This window comes from Dermochelys coriacea, chromosome 5 (genome assembly GCF_009764565.3).
Source record: "Dermochelys coriacea isolate rDerCor1 chromosome 5, rDerCor1.pri.v4, whole genome shotgun sequence".
In the NCBI taxonomy this organism is placed as follows: domain Eukaryota; kingdom Metazoa; phylum Chordata; order Testudines; family Dermochelyidae; genus Dermochelys; species Dermochelys coriacea.
The window spans coordinates 16,580,553-16,604,598 of record NC_050072.1 but is presented as its reverse complement, the minus strand read 5'-3'; the positions used below and the strand labels follow the sequence as shown (position 1 = coordinate 16,604,598).

At 44.7% G+C, this 24,046-nt stretch overlaps 1 protein-coding gene across 2 annotated transcripts in view; it reads left to right on the top strand.

Annotated features, from left to right (window-relative positions):
• The first annotated feature begins 974 nt into the window (after positions 1–974).
• The window catches only part of CFAP53 (cilia and flagella associated protein 53), a 49,586-nt gene continuing 26,514 nt past the window's right edge, over positions 975–24,046 (top strand). The window contains exons 1-2 of one of the 2 annotated variants that reach the window (XM_043514977.1): positions 975–1,279; positions 23,352–23,581. In XM_043514977.1, the coding sequence (XP_043370912.1) occupies positions 1,262–1,279; positions 23,352–23,581 (248 nt within the window). In that variant the 5' untranslated portion in view covers positions 975–1,261. Of the gene's footprint in view, positions 1,280–9,082; positions 9,266–23,351; positions 23,582–24,046 lie in introns of those variants that run through there. The other variant, XM_038402842.2, reaches the window with a different exon arrangement.

The following is a 24,046-nucleotide window of genomic DNA, read 5'->3' as shown; positions in this document are numbered from 1 at the left end:
TCCCCATTGCTCCTAGAGACTGGCAGTCTCAGGGTCCTGATTCCACATTGACCCTTCCCCTTTTAGTATTGGGAGCTACAACACCCCCACTGAACGTTAGTAAGGAGGCAACAGTCCCTTACATAGGCACAAATATCAGAGTGTCAATCAGTGCACACAGACTGTAGCAGACCCGTTGTCAAATTTAGAACTTTTCCACTAATTGCCCCACATCTCACCCAATCAACAATTATTTCCAAGTCAGCAATTTCACAGATCCCCAAAACTGCCTCTGCAATTAACATTTGAGGCTCAGCCAGCTCTTTTAGGATGCTGCTGCTTCTTACAGCAGTTCCTTTAAGCTTCTTGTGAGCACTGAGTTGATTAAACATGGAGAACTAGTTATCCCCATATTCTCTACTGCACTATCCAGCTGGTTTCCTCTCACTTGTCATGTTGTGGGGCCACCAAGAGGACTGAGCACAGAAAGACACACATGATTCCAACAGAAGTAACTGCTTTATTAAAGCTAACTCAGAAGTAAAACTGATATTTGATGCTACTTCCAGAAGCAGTGACACATCATTATCATTAATTCTTCAAATGCATATCAGCACCTCACTTACATCAGTGTAAATTTAACATAACTCCATGAAAGTAGAATCAAGCCTGGAGCATGGACTTAATCATTGGAAATATCACACCCTTCCATGGATGGACTTGTGCTTTTTGTGTATGGCCTTTTGCACTTCAGCTGAGACCCAAAATGGCATATTCCTGGTCTGCAAGCATTAACTATACCAAATGAGTGGAAGCCAAGCCTTTTTTTTCTTATGACCAAACCATATGAGATATTAAAAGTTGAAATCACTATTACACACATAGTATATGCCCGTAGAGAGATGCTTATGAAAATTTCTGACTGACTCTGACCTTTCAGCCAGTCATGTGGGTCTGATCACACAGTAGGAAGGAACTCTGCCAATCATACACACACAAAAATCTGATGACAGACATAAGAATCCAGGAGGCATGATTTCCTCAAGTGTACAATCAAATATTGCCTGCAGCCACTGTTACTGAGGGCTTATGAGAACATGATGGAATATATTACCTGTCAGAGGCCTGGGATCATTAGAAGTCTGAGTGGGTGAAAAAGCCACAGGGGAACTCAAACTCCACTTAGTGGAGATACTCAGCCTGGAACCCTCACGAGGAAGGAGAAAATCAGATGTTAGAGCTGCTGGGATTGGATTAACAGCCATGCTATCACACAAAGGACATGGAGAGCCAACAACAGGTATGTTTTTGGCAGGGGAGAAGGTTGGTTCTAATTTAAAAGACATTGTTTCTCTTCCAGAGGAAGAAGTGAAAGTTCTTTTCTGAAAGGAGTTATAGACTGAATAGAAAGACTGTTGGCCAAATCCTCAGCTGGTGTATATCAGTGTAGCTCCATTTACTTCATTGATTACACCAACTAGGGAATTGGCTCTGTCTATTTCCTCCTGGACCAGGGAGAACTACAGACCCTGTTTGGTTTTTCTTTTCTGGCCAGAAAGGGCTTTAGAGAGGGGGGTATAGACTAGGAAACTGATTTGCTCTGCTAAAGTCTATTGCTCTAATCTTTGCGTACTTCTTTACACCTGTGGAAAAAAGTATGAAACACTATTATTTTGATTTTTGAACTAGCTGTAAATAACTATACAAGGTGCAGAGCAGTGAGAAATCAGGCCCTGTGTCTGGATTATCCTCTGGAGCAAAAAGGAGCCATGTATCTTTTGCTTGTGAAGGTCTTTGATTCCTCCTTGAAGTGAGAGGATCCAGGGAGCACAGTTAATTTCCATCTGGTGAAGGCTTTAGTGCCTTTCATAAGGGGGTAGAATCAAGGAACCGGGACTGTTCCGAACAGTTGAAAGCTTACCTGTCCTCTGGGGTCTCTCTTAGGGAACATGATGGGTAAAGGCAGAGCGGGTACACTTGAAAGGAAAACTCAAACTACTACTCTGTTCCTGGGCCCTAGATTTGAGCTCCAAGGTGTGGGTGGGTTGGAGAGCCCCTTTTCCTCTGGTATAGAAGAACCATAGGAAGATCCTGCTTGAGTATGTGGAAGAGGGACAAAGCCTTCCTTCAAAATAAGATAGAGTGCTTCTTGACAAAACCAAAGACCTTAATCTTTCTCATCATCTGTCTGATCTCCCAGTCAGCTAGCCACTAAGTCACAAGGCACCCTGTGACAGTGAACTGAGGAATAGCAGCTAAGCCAGCTCTGTTGTTACTGAAACTCTAATTAATTACTCTAGAGTAGACCTCAGTAAAAAGAGCTGTGCCTAGCTGATGGATGAGGATGGACTGAAAAGAACTAAGAGACACAGGAAGGACCTGAGAATAGGGTAGCAGGAGAGTGTATGCTCCAGTATTCTGTCTCTAACAGTGGCTTCAGAGGGAATCCACAAACTGAACAATTATTGAGTGATCCATCCCCCATTGTCCAGTCCTGGCTTCTGACAGTTAGAGGTTTAAGGGCTCCCAGAGCATGGAGGTGTGTCCCTGAGTATCTTGGCTAAAAGCCAGTGATGGACCAATCCTCTATGAACTTATCTAATTGTTATTTGAACCCAGTTATACTTTTTGGCCTTTACAACATCCCCTGGCAACAAGTTTGACAGATTGCCTGTGTTGTGTGAAGAAGTATTTCCTTTTTTTTTTTTTCGTTTTAAACTTGTTGCCTATTAATTTCTTTGGGTGACCCCTACTTTTTGTGTTACATTAAGGGATAAACAACACTCTTATTTGCTTTCTCCACACCATTCATGATTTTAGAGACCTCTATCATACTCCAACTTAGTTGTCTCTTTTCTAAGATGAACAGTCCCAATCTTTAAAATCTCTCCTTGTGTGGAAGCTGTTCCATACCCCTATTCATTGTTGCTGCCCTTCTCTGTACAGTTTTTTCCCAATTCCACTATATATTTTTTGAGATGGGTTGACCAGAACTGCACACATTATTCAAGGTGTGGGTGCACAATGGATTTATATAGTGGCATTATGGTATTTTCTGATTTATTATCTATCCCTTTCCTAATGATTCTTATCATTCTGTTAGCTTTTTTTTTTTTTTTTTTTTTTTTTGCTGCCGCTGTACATTAAGCAGATGTTCTCAGAGAACTATCCATGATGATTCCAAGATCTCTTTCTTGAGTGGTAACAAAGCTAATTCAGACCCCCTCATTTTGAATGGATAGCTGAGGTTATTTTTTCCAATGTGTATATCAACACTGAATTTCAGCTGCCAATTTGTTGCCCAATCACCCAGTTTTGTTAGATCTTTTTGTAACTTTTCATAGTGCTTTGAATTTAACTGTCTTGAGTAATTTTGTATCATCTGTAAACTTTCCCACCTCACTATTTACCCCCTTTTCCAGATCATTTATGATTATGTTGAAATGCACAGATCACAGTATAGATACTTGGTGGACCCAACTATTTACCTCTGTCCACTATGAAAACTGAGCATTTATTCTTACTCTTTGTTTCCTAGCTTTTAAACAGTTACTGATTCATGAGAGGACCTTCCCTCTTATCCCATGACTGCTTAGTTTGCTTAAGAGGCTTTGATGAGGGACCTTGTCAAAGGCTTATGAAAGTGCAAGTACACTATATTGACTGTATCACCCTTGTCCACATGCTTGTTGACCCTTTCAAAAAATTTGAATAGATTGGTGAGGCATGATTTCCCTTTACAAAAATCATGTTGACTCTTTCCAAAATATGTTTATTTGTGTCTGATAATTCTGTTCTTTACTATAGTTTTAACCAATTTGCCTAGTACTGCAGTTAGGCTTACTGGCATATAATTCCCAGGATCACATCTGGAACCTTTTTTAAAAACAGGCATTACATACATCTGATACAGAGGCTGATTTAAGAGATAGGTTACATACCACAGGTTGCATCCGATGAAGTGAGCTGTAGCTCATGGAAGTTTATGCTCAAATAAATTTGTTAGCCTCTAAGGTGCCACAAGTACTCCTTTTCTTTTTGCGGATACAGACTAACATGGCTGCTACTCTGAAACATACCACAAGTAGTAGTTCTGCAATTTCATTTATGAGTTCCTTCAGAGTGCCTGGGTGAATATCATCTGGTCCTGGTGACTTATTAGTATTTGTTTTATCAGTTTGTTCCAAAACCTCCTCTATTGACACCTCGGTCTGGGATGGTTCCTCAGATTTGTCACCGAAAAAGAATGGCTCAGGTGTGGAAATCTTTCTGATAACCTCTGCAGTGAGGACCAATGTAAAGAATTGATTTAGCATCTCTGCAATGGCCTTGTCTTACTTGAGTGCTCGTTTAGCACCTTGGTCATCCAGTGACTGTCTGGCAGGCTTTCTGCTTTAAAATGTACTTTAAAAATGCAGTTAGTTTTTGTGTCTTTTGCTAGTTGCTCATCAAATTCTTTTTTGGCCTGCCTAATTTTACTTTTACATGTGACTTGCTAGAGTTAATGCTCTTTTCTTTTTTCCTTAGTAGGATGTGACTACAATCTTTAAAGGATGCCTTTTTGCCTCTGACCACCTCTTTTGCTCTGCTGTTTAGCCATGGAGGTATGCTTTTGTGCTTTGTACTGTTTTCATCAAGTTGACGCTGGCAGGGGGAACCCCACAGCTCCTGGCCACTGTGGGCGGCGGGGCTCCCCCAGAGTTCCAAGCCACTGCAGGCAGTGGGGTCCCTTGGAGCTCCTAGCTGCGGGCAGCAGGGGACCCTGGAACTCTGAGCCCTTTCAGGTGGTGGGTGCCCCCAGAGCTCTGAGCCGGGCCCCCCAAGCTGCTGTGGGAACTGTGGGGACCCCACAGCTCCCCATTTTATCACTCATATTTTTAGTAAAAGTCACGAACAGGTCACAGGCTTCAGTGAATTTTTCTTCATTGCCCATGAGCTCTCCGTGACTTCTACTAAAAATATGCATGACAAAATCTTAGCCTTATTTATGGTGTCCAGAAATTTTATTTCTGCATCCCTTCCTGAGGTGGCATATACCCAGTCATGATGAGGATAGTTGAAATTCCCCATTAGTATTGCAATTTCTGCCTTTGTAACCTCTCTAATCTCCCTGAGCATTTCAAAATCACTGTCGCCATCCTATTCCTACTGCTATACTCTTATTCAAGCATAGAATTTCTGTCCATAGAGATTCTATGGTACAGTTTGGTTAATTTATGATTTTTACAATATTTGACGTAATGCCTTTTTTTCATCTCTCCCTCTCCAGCTCAACCCACTCTGTCATTCCTATATATTTTGTACCCTGGTATAACCATGTCCCATGGATTATCTTCATTCCATCAAATTTCCACAATGCTTATTAAATCAATATCATCATTTAATGCCAGACACTCTAGTTCACATATCTTAGTGTACATATTACTTATGCAGAAGGTGTGACCCCTAAAGTTACAGCCCAAAAGCCATCTTGTTATACCCTACTTGTTTATCAATACATAGTATTGTATATACGACCTGAAATTCGATTAAATTAATCGGCATTTTACCTTGTTTGTTTCTGGTATCATGGGGTACCCCTTTATTTTTTGTTCTGAACCCATGAATTGCAAGGCACGACGAAACCGTGTCTTTGTTCTGAGCACATTCATTCCAGGTACTAAGGGGTGTGAAGACATCTCCTAGGCCTGTGTCAGGATAAATAGGTTTGGGAGGGTAACTCACTTCCTGTTCGTATAAGGAAACAATTGTATGTCCTGATACTCACAGTTTATCTATCTTCTTAAGCCAAAACTTACTTCCGCTACTGCAAGGTGTTATGGGATACACAGCATAAGTGAACAGGGTTATAATAAAGGTACAGGCCAATTGTAACTAATGCTTAATAATAAGCATATTTAAATGCTTGGAATATATATTTTGGGTAATATTATCAACATAGCATATATGTATGCTAGCTAGCATACATTAATCAACAATTAGGAACCAGGGAACCTTTTGGGAAATGAGGAGCCTACACAGGAAGGATGGGCTCCACAGAAATGAAAGCAGAACCAGATTGCTGGCATGTAAAATTTAAAAAAATATAGAGATATTTTTAAGCTAAGGTCTGGGGGAAAGCTGAGTGGTGCAGAGGAGCACTCAAACCAAGACATCTCATAAAGAAGAATTTATTAAATGGGGAATTCTATCTACTAGTAAAGAGGATAGGAAAGAAGTTGATAAGTATAGGTAAGAGCTAGTGAGGAACAGTAAAACATAAAAGACCCATTTAAACGCAACACATGAAGACAAGCAACTGAATATTGACAAAATGTACAAATGCTTTTATCTATAGAAGCATTTTGGAGAAGTAGATGTTTGCTTCTATTCAGCTAAGATCAAGTGCAGTGGATCAGTTTAATATCTGAAACATTCTCTTTTAGGGAGTGTGACGATGCTGCCCATGGGAGCCAGCTGAGGTCACTCAGTTAAGGTGAACTGCAAACAGAACAGGCAGACAAACTCCGAATGCTGGTGGATATTCCAGTGCTTAGATTTACCAAGCCAGCACAAAACTGCTTCTGTATTACCTCACTAGTTGCTCAGAAGTCTAAATAATGCAGTTCCCTTAAAGTACCCAGCCTCAGGCCTCCATCCAGACACACATGTCAGATATGATGATGATTAGTGAAAATCTTATCTCATCATATAAAAGAAAAAGTTCTTCCAACCCCAAAGGGTCAGCCACACACCCAGGTCCAATTATAACTTAGATCTTACCCAAAATACACGCTTATAGCCAATTCTTATTAACTAAGCTAAAATTTATTTAAAAAGAAAAGAGAGAGAGTGTTGGTTAAAAGATCAATACATGTACAGACTTGAATTCAATTCTTGAGGTTCAGACACATAGCAGAGATGAGCTTGTAGTTGCCAAAAGTCCTTTTAGAAATAGTCCATAGGTTATAGTCCAATGTCCATATTCAGGGTGACTGGGGATCTCAATCCATATGGCTTAGGGTTTCCCCTTCTTGAAACCCAAAGCAGATCTGAGATGAAGAAGGATCATGTCCCAAGGGTTTTATACATTTCTAGCAGCCTTTTGGCCTGAGAAAACAATAGCCTTAACTTTCCTTCTCCTAAACATCATGGCAATTATTACAGGGTAACTTATGCATTAAACAGTTCAGCTACAGGTTACCACAACCTTCAAAGAGAACATATTGACAATAATACTATTTCACTCAAGTGTCTTTCTAAATGTTAATACTCCTTTTTTGATCTTTGAATCAAAGCTATAGCAATATACAAGATTTGTTTGCTTACATCACAAGACCTCAACAAACATCTACCCTTCTATCTCTAACCATGCAGACTTGCATTTCAAATCTCTAATCATTGACATATCTTCCTAAACTATCTTTAAAGTTTGGCCATGGGTCAGGTCAGTCTGTGAGTTAATTAACTTTCTGGCCCTGTCACTTTCAATGAGATATTATATTACACTCATAATGTCACAGGAGACTATATACTGCCCTTGCAAGAGGATAGTAAAGTTAGTAGGGTTTTTTTTTTTTGGTTAATCTTGTAATTTCTACATTCCGGTGCCATGATACTACCTCATATTCTGTATCATCCTGTGCATTTCCAGACTGCACAACTGCAATGAATCAAATAGCCACTAGATGTCAATAATGCATCATAAAAGGAGTTTAACTGAAATGAAAAGAGCAAGCACTATGCTGTATCTAGGACCTTGGTTTATGCATGAACTGACAAAGAGCCCAGATTCGGAATTATCTACAGAGAAAAAGGATCTAAATTAAAAGCAATATTCTAAACATTTTATAATGCTAAAGTGCACCTAGATGTTAGCTCTCAAATATATGTATGTCTGTATGTATTAAAGGTAGATGATCAGAGCTACTGTATTTTTTAAAAAAGAAAAGGAGTACTTGTGGCACTTTAGAGACTAACAAATTTATTAGAGCATAAGCTTTCGTGAGCTACAGCTCACTTCATCGGATGCATTTGGTGGAAACAAATGCATCCGATGAAGTGAGCTGTAGCTCACGAAAGCTTATGCTCTAATAAATTTGTTAGTCTCTAAGGTGCCACAAGTACTCCTTTTCTTTTTGCGAATACAGACTAACACGGCTGCTACTCTGAAACCTGTATTTTTAAAATTACATTCCTTGTAAAACATATTCCATAAGAGGACATAAAGGTTCTATTCCCAACTCTGCTACTGACTCACTATGTGACTCTAGGCAAGTCACATAAACATACATTTTCGTAGTGAGTGTAGCCGTGGTGGTGCCCTAGGAGTGCTATCTCCATACACAGGGGTAACACATGGGTCTGTGAGAGTAGGGTATTAGCAGCAATGGCTCCATATGTTGTGGCAGTATATGTGCTGATGGCAGCATGGTGGTGACGAGGCTCCCAGCTTGGTGGCGTCATACATGGCGGCAGTATGCACATGTGTGCTGATGGGACCAGAGCGGTGGCGCACAGCCCTGTGCTCTGGCCCCATATGTCGTGGCAGTGTGTGTTGGTGGGAGTATGGTGGTACCACCACCCTGGACACAACAGCCCCATCACAGCAGTGGTGGTGTGTTGGCTGGTGGGTGAATGGTGGTGGCAGGGCCCGGTGGTCTGCATCCATATACGGGGGAGCTGTGTGTGCTGGCGAGGGGATGGGGTAGCAGGCCCTGGGCTCGGGGGGGGGTGTGCTGTGTGTGCAGGTGGGAACATGCTTGGTGTAACTGGGGCCGGGGTTCAGTGGCCCGATAGACGGGGGGAGCAGAGCCCCATGGCATACGGGGCAGCCTGGCCTGAAGCTTTGCCCTAGGGAAGGCGACCCAGGCTGCCCTCCCTGGAGACGGCCCTGCTCTGACAGTGGTAGCCCCGCCCTCTGCTTCCCTTAGCGCTGACGGCGGGCACCTAGCAACCACGCCAGGCCTGGGCTTCCACCACGAATCACGTCATTATACGCATGCTTACTGCTGCATTTGTCTTCCCCCCGCGAAGCGAGCCTTCTCGCCGCCCATTCGTGCGCATGCGCCGCACGCTTGCTGACGCGTGGTCCTCCGGAGACGGCTCACGGGGCGCTCTCTTCTGAGGCCACTTCCGCTATGCCCCGCCAATTGTCATAGCAACGGGTCGCGCGTCCCGGAAGTGGCGGCGGCGGCGGCCGGGCAGTCTCCCCGCGGTTCTAGCGGCGGCCGGGGGAGTGATGCTGGGCCAGTGGAGCCAGCGCCCCCGGGAGGTGACGGGCCCCACCCCGCACTCGGTGGCGCTGGTGAGACGCTTGGGCTGAGGCGCAGGCGAAGGGCTGGGGGACGGGAGTGGGCGCGGGCGCAGGTGCTGCGGTTCGCCGGCAGGTGGGGCGGGCGCGGGCGCAGGCGCAGAGGCAGGGTGTGGGGTGTGGGGCAGGGGGCCATAGGAGCTGGAACTGGGGGTGCTGCTGCACCCTCGGGCATGAAGTGGTTTCCATCATTGTTAGAGAGCTTATTCCTTCGCTCTCCCACTTCCCTGGTCCTTCTCGAATGAACAGAGAGCACCAATACCCGAAGTCCGAAGGTGCAAACAATTTGATGTTTATTGGGGTGAACTTGCAGCAAGCTTAAATCCAAGTTCCTTTTTCCTTATTTTCGAATCCCAACTTACTTCCTGCTTGCCCCTAATTTATATAGTAATAGTCTTAGCTATTAACCAATCCTTAACCAATCATTCTACAGAAATTTTAACTAACCAATCCTAACATATTGGAACATGATTAGCTAACCAATTATATCCCACCACCTTAATTAGTTTACACCCAGCAAAATAAATTATACAGCAGACAAAAACAATCGCAGAACCAGACAGAGACCATGCCAATAAAAAATAGCAAAGTGGGAACTATAATGACAAAACAATACAGAAGTGAGGATTTCACAAATACATCTATAAAGACATAAGAGTTTCCCAGGTGTGTCTATTAATAAGTGAGTACTTACCAGACAGAAAACTATCAACCTAAATTTCCTTTTCCGTCTTCTAAGCTCTTCCCTTTCTCTGGAGGTGATGGACTGGATCACCTTCCTAACAGCCCCATATTGACTACTTTGGAATGTGAGGATGTGACCCGGTTGCTTCCCAGCTTATGGCTGCCTCTGCTGTTTAGCCAAAGGCATTGGCTTAAGAACAGGGCCTCAGACTGTCACAGTGAGTGAAGGCCCTTACACAGATTTTCTTGTATACCTCTATTACTAGCCAAATGATAAACATATACCTACATTCTTAGAGTATAGGCCTTTACAGACAGGCCTGAATATCTATATCCTAACAATCATATCCAGGGTTTACAGCTGGGTTCAATGGTTCTCAGCTCCCCTGCTGAACGCATTGTTCCAGTGCCCCTGGTGGGAGCAGGCGCTGCGGTAGGGTGGGGAGGCAGCAGGCAGTGGTGAGCTGGAGCTGATTGGCACTGGTTCGCTGGAACCGGTTGTTAAATTTAGAAGCCCTTTTACAACCGGTTCTAAAAGGGCTTCTAAATTTAACAACCGGCCAAAAGTGGCGCCTTAGGCGCCGACTCTGTGGGTGCTCCGGGGCTAGAGTAGAGCACCCACCGGCAGCTCCCCGCCCCGCGCTCGGCCCCAGCTCACCTCCACTCCACCTCCGCCTCCTCCCCTGAAGGCACTGCCCTGCTCTGCTTCTCCGCCCCCCCCCCCCCGGCTTCCCGCGAATCAACTGTTCGCGCAGGAAGCCTGGGAGGGCTGAGAAGCAAGCGGCAGCTTCGGGCTCAGGCCCAGGGAGGCGAAGGCGGAGAGGAGGTGAGCTGGGGGCGCCAGGAGGGCTGCCCGCGCTGCAGCAGGTAACCCAGGAGGGGCGCAGGGGAACCGCTCCCCACACCACCTTGCCTCTGCCTCCCTGGGCCTGAGTGCGAAGCCGCCGTTGTTTCTCAGCCCTCCCAGGCTTCCCACGCGAACAGCTGATTCGCGGGAAGCCGGGGGTGGAGAAGCAGAGTGGGGTGGCACATTCAGGGGAGAAGGCGGAGCGGAGGTGAGCTGGGGCCGGGGGCGAGGCGGGGAGCTGCTGGTGGGTGCTCTGCACCCACCAAATTTCCCCCGTAGGTGCTCCAGCCCCGGAGCACCCACGGAGTCGGTGCCTAAGGCGCCACTTTTGATGTGATCAGTGTGGGGAGCAGCCGTTCCCCCTGCTCCCCCCAAGCTACGCTACCCTGCCCCTAGGAGCTAGAGGGACCTGCTGGATGCTTCCTGGGAGCTGCCCCAGGTAAGCAATGCCGGGACTCCCCACCTCGCCCCCTCCAGCAGGTCCCTCTGGCTCTTAGGGGCAATGTGGGCACCCACTACGGTGGCCCACGAGATCCTCCTGCCCGTTTCTGGGGGTGGACAGGAGAGGGGGATGGATGGGACAGGGGACTGGGGGGGCGTCGTCAAGGAAAACGGGGGGTTGGATGGGGCAGGAGTCCCGGGGAGCGGGAGTGGGCCATGACCCCCTCGTGGGGTGAGGAGGGAACTGGTTGTTAAGATTTTGTCAGCTCACCACTGGGTGCAGGCTCCGCACTATGGTGTGTGGCCAGCGTTTTCCTCAGGAATTGAAATGGAGGGGGGTGTTCAAATTTATTGGGGGAGGGCGGGCAGGGCCGATGAGGATGAAGGTGGCTCTATGGCACTATAGTAAAAACTGAAAAATGTTTCATGACCATTTAATTAGATTTAACTCATGTTTTAAAATCGTCACAAAAATTAAAGATGGCTATTTAAGCCTTGTATGAAGCACTACATCTTGATCCTTCTTGGTTTCTTGTTATAACTTTGCACAACTCTGTTAATGAACTTCTTGAATGCAATGCTTTCATCTTTGGTGGCCACTCGTGTGTCCGGTACTTCCAATCCTTCAATTAATATGCTCATTAGACCATTCACATGATTAGGCAGAAGGTGACTTCTTTCAGAACACAAAATTCTATTCAATGAGTCAAAAGCACGCTCAGCTGTAGCTGTTGTGACTGGGAATAACAAGAGATGAATTCCTACTTCTTTCATCTCAGGAAACATAGCACAAAGATTGGGTCAAGCCACTAGCGATGATAAAAAAAAAGAAAAGGAGTACTTGTGGCACCTTAGAGACTAACAAATTTATTTGAGCATAAGCTTTCGTGAGCTACAGGTCACTTCATCAGATGCATTCAGTGGAAAATACAGTGGAGAGATTTATGTACACAGAGAACATGAAACAATGGGTGTTACCATACACACTGTAACCAGAGTGATCAGGTAATGTGAGCTATTACCAGCAGGAGAGTGGGGGGGAAAAAACCTTTTGTAGTGATAATCAAGGTGGGCCATTTCCAGCAGTTGATAAGAATGTCTGAGGAACAGTAGGGGAGGATGTTGGAATAAACCTGGGGGAAATAGTTTTACTTTGTGTAATGACCCATCCACTCCCAGTCTTTATTCAAGCCTAAGTTAATTGTATCCAGTTTGCAAATTAATTCCAATTCAGCAGTCTCTCACTGGAGTCTGCTTTTGAAGTTTTTTTGCTGAAGAATTGCCACTTTTAGGTCTGTAATCGAGTGACCAAAGAGATTGAAGTGTTCTCCGACTGGTTTTTGAATGTTATAATTCTTGACGTCTGATTTGTGTCCATTTATTCTTTTACGTAGAGACTGTCCAGTTTGGCCAATGTACATGGCAGAGGAGCTTTGCTGGCACATATCACATTGGTAGATGTGCAGGAGAACGAGCCTCTGAAAGTTGAAGTCAAATCTTCATTCATTTGTTGTATGATATTCCACTATGTGTTCAAATTCTCTATTCTGTCCTGAGCACATGGCAGCCCTATTGCTGGTTGTGCCTCACTCCACTCAACTGTTAGTGTTTTACAGGACAGGGATCTGTAAAAGCTACATAGAGGTTGAGTAGAATCTATAAGTCACTGTTGTAGATTTTTAAGAATCAAGTCTCTGTACTTTGTCTTAACAAACACTTCTTGTCCTCTTCACTTAAGGATTCAATATAAATGCCTTCATTACTCAACTTAAGGACTGAAGTCTTTGCTTTTTCCAGTAGTTTTTCAATGGATAGCTCTGTGATTGATCCAAATGTAGCTTCTATTGCTGGACAAAGATCTACTACTGTTGTAGCAGATGCCTGGATGGCATTGTTTAATGACCAAAGTGGTTTCAACAGTAGACTTACAAGGGAGAGAATGGCAATAGTCTTTTCTGAATGTAGTAACAAAAGTAATCCACCAGCCTCAATACTTAGATCCATCCCATCTTGGTAGATACTTTCCAAAGCCAGTAATAATGGCTGGCGTAATTTTAAGACAACAGCCAAGGATTGCTCATGAGAAAGCCAGAGATTGGACTAATTTGAACTTCAGTCCCAGTGTATCTTCTATATTTTCCAAGATATTCAGTCTTTTTGGACTCCTGCAGAAAAAAGAATATAATGAAGATATTAAATTTATAGCTTTTTAAATGTCTTTTGAAGAGTCTGCAGCTCGTACTAGCACTAGTTGGAGTAGATGGCCTCTGCAGTGTGTATAGGAGAGATTAGGGTTACACTTTTCTCTGATTTCAGAGTAGCAGCCGTGTTAGTCTGTATTCGCAAAAAGAAAAGGAGTACTTGTGGCACCTTAGAGACTAACAAATTTATTAGAGCATAAGCTTTCGTGAGCTACAGCTCACTTCATCGGATGTATTAGGTGGAAAAAACAGAGGAGAGATTTATATACACTCACACAGAGAACATGAAACAATGGGTTTATCATACACACTGTAAGGAGAAAGAAAAGGAGTACTTGTGGCACCTTAGAGACTAACAAATTTATTAGAGCATAAGCTTTCGTGAGCTACAGCTCACTTCATCGGATGCATTTGGTGGAAAAAACAGAGGAGAGATTTATATACACACGCACAGAGAACATGAAACAATGGGTTTATCATACACACTGTAAGGAGAGTGATCACTTAAGATAAGCCATCACCAACAGCAGGGGGGGGAAGGAGGAAAACCTTTCATGGTGACAAGCAGGTAGGCTAATTCCAGCAGTTAACAAGAATATCAGAGGAACAGTGGGGGGTGGGGTGGGAGGGAGAAATACCATGGGGAAATAGTTTTACTTTGTGTAATGACTCATCCATTCCCAGTCTCTATTCAAGCCTAAGTTAATTGTATCCAGTTTGCAAATTAATTCCAATTCAGCAGTCTCTCGTTGGAGTCTGTTTTTGAAGCTTTTTTGTTGAAGTATAGCCACTCTTAGGTCTGTGATCGAGTGACCAGAGAGATTGAAGTGTTCTCCAACTGGTTTTTGAATGTTATAATTCTTGACGTCTGATTTGTGTCCATTCATTCTTTTACGTAGAGACTGTCCAGTTTGGCCAATGTACATGGCAGAGGGGCATTGCTGGCACATGATGGCATATATCACATTGGTAGATGCGCAGGTGAACGAGCCTCTGATAGTGTGGCTGATGTGATTAGGCCCTATGATGGTATCCCCTGAATAGATATGTGGACAGAGTTGGCAACGGGCTTTGTTGCAAGGATAGGTTCCTGGGTTAGTGGTTCTGTTGTGTGGTGTGTGGTTGCTGGTGAGTATTTGCTTCAGATTGGGGGGCTGTCTGTAAGCAAGGACTGGTCTGTCTCCCAAGATCTGAGAGAGCGATGGCTCATCCTTCAGGATAGGTTGTAGATCCTTGATGATGCGTTGGAGGGGTTTTACAATTCCACCATGATTTCAACAATTTCCATCCCACCATCAACCTCAGCCTGGACCAGTCCACACAAGAGATCCACTTCCTGGACACTACGGTGCTAATAAGCGATGGTCACATAAACACCACCCTATATCGGAAACCTACTGACCGCTATTCCTACCTACATGCCTCTAGCTTTCATCCAGATCATACCACTCGATCCATTGTCTACAGCCAAGTGCTACGATATAACCGCATTTGCTCCAACCCCTCAGACAGAGACAAACACCTATGAAACTGCGGAACCACCTGATCAACATCCTCTACAGCAAACAGGGAAAGATTAAGAATGAGCTCTCAAAACTGGATACTCTCATAAAGAACCAACCTTCCACACAAACTTCCTCGTGGCTGGACTTTACAAAAACTAGACAAGCCATTTACAAAATACACTTTGATTCTCTACAAAAGAAAAAGGACACTAAGCTATCTAAACTACTATATGCCACAAGGGGCCACAACAATGGTTCCCGTAACCCACCCAGCAATATTGTTAATTTATCCAACTATACTCTTAGCCCAGCGGAAGAATCTGTCCTATCTCGGGGCCTCTCCTTTTGCCCCTCCACCCCCACGAACATGATACAGTTCTGTGGTGACCTAGAATCCTATTTTCGACGTCTCAGACTCAAGGAATATTTCCAACACACCTCTGACCAACATATTAACCCACAGAGACCTTCCTGCCAACACTACAAAAAGAAGGATTCTAGGTGGACTCCTCCTGAAGGTCGAAACAGCAGCCTGGATTTCTACATAGACTGCTTCCGCCGACGTGCACGAGCTGAAATTGTGGAAAAGCAGCATCGCTTACCCCATAACCTCAGCCATGCAGAACACAGTGCCATCAACAGCCTCAGAAACAACTCTGACATCATAATCAAAAAGGCTGACAAAGGAGGTGCTGTCGTCATCATGAATAGGTCAGAGTATGAACAAGAGGCTACTAGGCAGCTCTCCAACACCACTTTCTACAAGCCATTACCCTCTGATCCCACTGAGAGTTACCAAAAGAAACTACAGCATTTGCTCAAGAAACTCCCTGAAAAAGCACAAGAACAAATCCGCACAGACACACCCCTGGAGCCAGGACCTGGGGTATTCTATCTGCTACCCAAGATCCATAAACCTGGAAATCCTGGACGCCCCATCATCTCAGGCATTGGCACCCTGACAGCAGGATTATCTGGCTATGTAGACTCCCTCCTCAGGCCCTTCGTTACCAGCACTCCCAGCTATCTTCGAGACACCACCGATTTCCTGAGGAAACTACAGTCCATTGGTGATCTTCCTAAAAACACCATCCTAGCCACTATGGATGTAGAAGCCCTCTACACCAACATTCCACACAAAGATGGACTACAAGCCGTCAGGAACAGTATCCCCGATACTGTCACGGCTAACCTGGTGGCAGAACTTTGTGACTTTGTCCTGACCCATAACTATTTCACATTTGGTGACAATGTATACCTTCAAATCAGCGGCACTGCGATGGGTACCCGCATGGCCCCACAGTATGCCAACATTTTTATGGCTGACTTAGAACAACGCTTCCTCAGCTCTCGTTCCCTAATGCCCCTACTCTACTTGCGCTACATTGATGACATCTTCATCATCTGGACCCATGGAAAAGAAGCTCTTGAGGAATTCCACCATGATTTCAACAATTTCCATCCCACCATCAACCTCAGCCTGGACCAGTCCACACAAGAGATCCACTTCCTGGACACTACGGTGCTAATAAGCGATGGTCACATAAACACCACCCTATATCGGAAACCTACTGACCGCTATTCCTACCTACATGCCTCTAGCTTTCATCCAGATCATACCACTCGATCCATTGTCTACAGCCAAGCGCTACGATATAACCGCATTTGCTCCAACCCCTCAGACAGAGACAAACACCTACAAGATCTCTATCATGCATTCCTACAACTACAGTACCCACCTGCTGAAGTGAAGAAACAGATTGACAGAGCCAGAAGAGTACCCAGAAGTCACCTACTACAGGACAGGCCCAACAAAGAAAACAACAGAACGCCACTAGCCATCACCTTCAGCCCCCAACTAAAACCCCTCCAACGCATCATCAAGGATCTACAACCTATCCTGAAGGACGAGCCATCGCTCTCTCAGATCTTGGGAGACAGACCAGTCCTTGCTTACAGACAGCCCCCCAATCTGAAGCAAATACTCACCAGCAACCACACACCACACAACAGAACCACTAACCCAGGAACCTATCCTTGCAACAAAGCCCGTTGCCAACTCTGTCCACATATCTATTCAGGGGATACCATCATAGGGCCTAATCACATCAGCCACACTATCAGAGGCTCGTTCACCTGCGCATCTACCAATGTGATATATGCCATCATGTGCCAGCAATGCCCCTCTGCCATGTACATTGGCCAAACTGGACAGTCTCTACGTAAAAGAATGAATGGACACAAATCAGACGTCAAGAATTATAACATTCAAAAACCAGTTGGAGAACACTTCAATCTCTCTGGTCACTCGATCACAGACCTAAGAGTGGCTATACTTCAACAAAAAAGCTTCAAAAACAGACTCCAACGAGAGACTGCTGAATTGGAATTAATTTGCAAACTGGATACAATTAACTTAGGCTTGAATAGAGACTGGGAATGGATGAGTCATTACACAAAGTAAAACTATTTCCCCATGGTATTTCTCCCTCCCACCCCACCCCCCACTGTTCCTCTGATATTCTTGTTAACTGCTGGAATTAGCCTACCTGCTTGTCACCATGAAAGGTTTTCCTCCTTCCCCCCCCTGCTGTTGGTGATGGCTTATCTTAAGTGATCACTCTCCTTACAGTGTGTATGATAAACCCATTGTTTCATGTTCTCTGTGCGTGTGTATATAAATCTCTCCTCTGTTTTTTCCACCAAATGCATCCGATGAAGTGAGCTGTAGCTCACGAAAGCTTATGCTCTAATAAATTTGTTAGTCTCTAAGGTGCCACAAGTACTCCTTTTCTTTTTGCGAATACAGACTAACAAGGCTGCTACTCTGAAAACTGTAAGGAGAGTGATCACTTAAGATAAGCCATCACCAACAGCAGGGGGGGGAAAGGAGGAAAACCTTCCATGGTGACAAGCAGGTAGGCTAATTCCAGCAGTTAACAAGAATATCAGAGGAACAGTGGGGGGTGGGGTGGGGAGGAGAAATACCATGGGGAAGTAGTTTTACTTTGTGTAATGACTCATCCATTCCCAGTCTCTATTCAAGCCTAAGTTAATTGTATCCAGTTTGCAAATTAATTCCAATTCAGCAGTCTCTCGTTGGAGTCTGTTTTTGAAGCTTTTTTGTTGAAGTATAGCCACTCTTAGGTCTGTGATCGAGTGACCAGAGAGATTGAAGTGTTCTCCAACTGGTTTTTGAATGTTATAATTCTTGACGTCTGATTTGTGTCCATTCATTCTTTTACGTAGAGACTGTCCAGTTTGGCCAATGTACATGGCAGAGGGGCATTGCTGGCACATGATGGCATATATCACATTGGTAGATGTGCAGGTGAACGAGCCTCTGATAGTGTGGCTGATGTGATTAGGCCCTATGATGGTATCCCCTGAATAGATATGTGGACAGAGTTGGCAACGGGCTTTGTTGCAAGGATAGGTTCCTGGGTTAGTGGTTCTGTTGTGTGGTGTGTGGTTGCTGGTGAGTATTTGCTTCAGATTGGGGGGCTGTCTGTAAGCAAGGACTGGTCTGTCTCCCAAGATCTGAGAGAGCGATGGCTCGTCCTTCAGAATAGGTTGTAGATCCTTGATGATGCGTTGGAGAGGTTTTAGTTGGGGGCTGAAGGTGATGGCTAGTGGCGTTCTGTTGTTTTCTTTGTTGGGCCTGTCCTGTAGTAGGTGACTTCTGGGTACTCTTCTGGCTCTGTCAATCTGTTTCTTCACTTCAGCAGGTGGGTATTGTAGTTGTAGGAATGCATGATAGAGATCTTGTAGGTGTTTGTCTCTGTCTGAGGGGTTGGAGCAAATGCGGTTATATCGTAGCGCTTGGCTGTAGACAATGGATCGAGTGGTATGATCTGGATGAAAGCTAGAGGCATGTAGGTAGGAATAGCGATCAGTAGGTTTCCGATATAGGGTGGTGTTTATGTGACCATCGCTTATTAGCACCGTAGTGTCCAGGAAGTGGATCTCTTGTGTGGACTGGTCCAGGCTGAGGTTGATGGTGGGATGGAAATTGTTGAAATCATGGTGGAATTCCTCAAGAGCTTCTTTTCCATGGGTCCAGATGATGAAGATGTCATCAATGTAGCGCAAGTAGAGTAGGGGCATTAGGGGACGAGAGCTGAGGAAGCGTTGTTCTAAGTCAGCCATAAAAATGTTGGCATACTGTGGGGCCATGCGGGTACCCATCGCAGTGCCGCTGATTTGAAGGTATACATTGTCACCAAATGTGAAATAGTTATGGGTCAGGACAAAGTCACAAAGTTCTGCCACCAGGTTAGCCGTGACAGTATCGGGGATACTGTTCCTGACGGCTTGTAGTCCATCTTTGTGTGGAATGTTGGTGTAGAGGGCTTCTACATCCATAGTGGCTAGGATGGTGTTTTTAGGAAGATCACCAATGGACTGTAGTTTCCTCAGGAAATCGGTGGTGTCTCGAAGATAGCTGGGAGTGCTGATAACGAAGGGCCTGAGGAGGGAGTCTACATAGCCAGACAATCCTGCTGTCAGGGTGCCAATGCCTGAGATGATGGGGCGTCCAGGATTTCCAGGTTTATGGATCTTGGGTAGCAGATAGAATACCCCAGGTCGGGGCTCCAGGGGTGTGTCTGTGCGGATTTGTTCTTGTACTTTTTCAGGGAGTTTCTTGAGCAAATGCTGTAGTTTCTTTTGGTAACTCTCAGTGGGATCAGAGGGTAATGGCTTGTAGAAAGTGGTGTTGGAGAGCTGCCTAGTAGCCTCTTGTTCATACTCCGACCTATTCATGATGATGACAGCACCTCCTTTGTCAGCCCCCAACTAAAACCTCTCCAACGCATCATCAAGGATCTACAACCTATTCTGAAGGACGAGCCATCGCTCTCTCAGATCTTGGGAGACAGACCAGTCCTTGCTTACAGACAGCCCCCCAATCTGAAGCAAATACTCACCAGCAACCACACACCACACAACAGAACCACTAACCCAGGAACCTATCCTTGCAACAAAGCCCGTTGCCAACTCTGTCCACATATCTATTCAGGGGATACCATCATAGGGCCTGATCACATCAGTCACACTATCAGAGGCTCGTTCACCTGTGCATCTACCAATGTGATATATGCCATCATGTGCCAGCAATGCCCCTCTGCCATGTACATTGGCCAAACTGGACAGTCTCTACGTAAAAGAATGAATGGACACAAATCAGACGTCAAGAATTATAACATTCAAAAACCAGTTGGAGAACACTTCAATCTCTCTGGTCACTCGATCACAGACCTAAGAGTGGCTATACTTCAACAAAAAAGCTTCAAAAACAGACTCCAACGAGAGACTGCTGAATTGGAATTAATTTGCAAACTGGATACAATTAACTTAGGCTTGAATAGAGACTGGGAATGGATGAGTCATTACACAAAGTAAAACTATTTCCCCATGGTATTTCTCTTCCCCACCCCACCCCCCACTGTTCCTCTGATATTCTTGTTAACTGCTGGAATTAGCCTACCTGCTTGTCACCATGGAAGGTTTTCCTCCTTTCCCCCCCCTGCTGTTGGTAATGGCTTATCTTAAGTGATCACACTCCTTACAGTGTGTATGATAAACCCATTGTTTCATGTTCTCTGTGTGAGTGTATATAAATCTCTCCTCTGTTTTTTCCACCTAACTTTTCTCTGACTAAAGCTTGTACTCCACCATGTCTTCTAGAGAAGTTTGCAGCTCCATCAATTACAGAAGCAGCCATCTGTTTGGGGTCCAGCTGACAAGCATGTAACTCTTCTAAAATGTGGGTTGTCACAGATGCAGCCGATGTGTCTTCTATAACTTGAACATCTAGAAATGCATCTACTGGCCTACCACTGACATCAAGACAGCATACGCAATGACTTAATACTTGATGCCCATTTGCATTGATGCATTCATCAGCCATGTATGCACAATTTTTTTTGTGGTGAGACAGTTCTTCACTTTTTGAGTCTTTCACTGTTGCACCACATGGTTCTATTCGGTCAGTTAAGATAGTGAGCATATGCTGGTCTTGTTCAGAACCAGTGTTCACCTTCAAGATGAACAAGTGACAATGCACTTAACATTGGCCTCAAGTTTGTAGTGTGTGATATCTCTTGCTTAAATAGAATGTATGATGCCACAGCCATGTTTGTTCGCATGAACTGTGTTTCAGAGTAGCAGCCGTGTTAGTCTGTATTCGCAAAAAGAAAAGGAGTACTTGTGGCACCTTAGAGACTAACAAATTTATTAGAGCATAAGCTTTCGTGAGCTACAGCTCACTTCATCGGATGTTGTGTCTCCAGCATTCTTAACAGCCACATCAACACTCACCGGTGTTGTCCTTGGTCAGTGGAGACTCAGAGTTCAGAGGTTCATTCACATGAGTTCACCTCCCAGGTGGGGGGCAAGAAGGCACCTTGCTCGTTCCTCCAGCTGCTCACTGTTTGCTCTGGCCTCTGTTGTTCGTTGTGCCACTGTTCACTCCATCGCAATGCTGCTAATGGCCCTGTGCCATCACCTTCTGCTGCTGCCTGCCACTGTGACCTCTGCTAGTTGGTCTGTTGAGGTTCCACCCAGCTCTCAGTGATTTCAGCTGAGCTCTCGGTGGGGGAACCTCGCTGCTAGTGCAGACTGGGCCGTCTCTTCCACAGAACCACTGTCTTAGATCAGTTCTAAGCACTTAGACCTGATTTCAGTTGTAGTGGTTACTTAAGAAAACAAAAGACTATCTATGGAGCCTAATCAGCTCTGTCTTTAAACAGTGGAGAGGGGCAGGTCAAATAGTACTTGTGACTCAGGCAGACCATCAAGCAAAATACCTGTCCCCACCCTCTCTCTTGATGCCCTCAATCAGCATAGGCTAAGTACAGTTCTACTGCCCTTTACTCATACAACAAGAATAAGAACATTTCATCCTCCTCCCCTCCTCCCCGCATTCAAGTGATTTGTAACCCAACCCCAGCCAAAATCTATCACTTGGCCAATGCAGCTCTGTTTGCTGGATACCTAGGTAGATTAGGTGTGAATGTAAATACAATCTGGTCCTGAAGCCTTTCCCTCTAGCTCATCACTAGCTGTCCGGGAGAGCTCATTTAGACTTTGCTTACAAATCATAATTTGAAATTATTAGGTTGGCCAACATCACCGAAATGAGTACATTGACATTGTCATAAAAGACAACAGCTGTATAAGGAAGCTAGTCTATGTTTATACTTTTCAAATCTATTATACTTTTTCAGATACGCGTATTTTATCATACACTGTATATGCTTTTAAAGTGTGTATTAATGTTTCTATTTCAATTCACGTTTCCAAACAATCACTAAACAGGCAACACTGCATGTAACTAGTTCACAAAACTGGGGGGGTGGGGGAGGGATTGGACAAATTCGGGGGGTAAGGGGGCATCCCTGTGCGTCGTGGAGTGGCGAGACCCCAGGGCAGGACCGCAGAGCATGTGATGTTTCCGCTGCAGGGTGGGGGGCTCCAGAGCCAGGGACTTGGCCACACAGCCGCCAGGTCGGTGTGGGGCAGGGATAACTCATCCTCTCCCCTGCGTTACAGCGAAGGGCAGCGGGACTCTACTCGCAGGGCTGCCTGCAGGGGTTTGCAGTGTTTATGGTGCTGTGGGTCAGTGGCCACAACCATGCTGTCAGATGAGAGCAACTTATTATCGTTATCATTATCCATTTGCATTATAGGAGTCCTGGACCTAGTCCTGGACCAGGACCCCAGCAAAGATCAATAAAGGAAGGTCCCTGCTCCAAGGAGTTTACAGTCTGAGTAAATGGCAAGAGACACAAATGGATGCAGACAGAAAAGTAAAGTAGATAAGTAGAGTACAAATAAGGCCATGTTTATACATAGAGCACCATAGTGGGGCAGCAGAACCGATACAGCTGCACTGCTACAGCACATCTTGTGAAGATGCTCTATACTGATTGGCAAGAGCTCTCCCATCAGCATAAAAAATCCACGTGTGAACAGCAGAAGTTATGTCAGTGGGAGAAGCTGCAGCACCGTGCACACAAGCGCTTATGTTGGTGTAATTTGTGTCGCTCACGGGGTGGTTTATTTACAACCCTGAGTGCCATAAGTTATGCCAACATAGGCTGTAATGTAGACAGAGCCCAAGTAGTAAGTCAGTATTAGTCAGCACAGTAAACCATGGTCTCTGTGACCTAGAGCTGAATAGGTCCTACTCCCATTACCTACCCCTTGAGCTATCTAGTTCTTCCTAGAATGGTGGCTTGCATTTACTGAAAAGTATAGTTTTTGAATTTTACATTTAACATTACTTTGAACTCCTATTAATACCTGCTTTATGATTGGTTGTTACCTGCTTGAGATGATAAACTAAAAGAGAGCCATTGGTCTTGTTTCCATTGTTAAAGACATGTTTTCTTTTACAGAGGGCCAAGTTTCCTAAACCTGATAAGTCTCAATGTTTCGTCTTGGAATGCAGACGTAAAGAAAAAGAACGTCTTGAATACTTGGATTTCACAAAGGTTCACAACAGAGGTCTGCAGGTCAGTCAGTGGGAGAATCACAATGAACGCAGAAGGCTTCACAGTATTGTACAGAAGAAGGTCGATCAGACAATGCAGGAGTACCTGGCAGGAACTGAGGATAGAAGACAGAGGTAACAAATCAAAAAGCTGGAGCCAACTGATAAATGGATTTCAGGTTCTTCTCATCCTCATTTCCATGCTTAAAAGCAAGCAAAATTGATTTAGAATAATATTGATGGGAACAAAAGAAACGTGCCCTAATAACTGAAAGTTTAAAGTATGTTCAGTATAGTGACTGCCAAAACAAAATCACTCAACGGATTTCTGCTGTGTGTGTGTAATGAACTGGGGCCATGTAAATAGCAATGCTATTTTTATCGGTGACCCCAGGGCAGAAGCATAGACTGCTTGCGCTAAAAGAGAACTAATTTAGCTCTCAGTTAAATAGCGGGCTGTACAGTTACTGGGCCAAACATTAGAGACAGACGTGGCCACACACGCTAAATCAGTGTGTTAGGGTCATATCTGCTGAATTCACTGACAAAAATATGTTTTCAGCACTCCTCACTCTAGTTAGCTTTTTCAGTTCTTTAGGG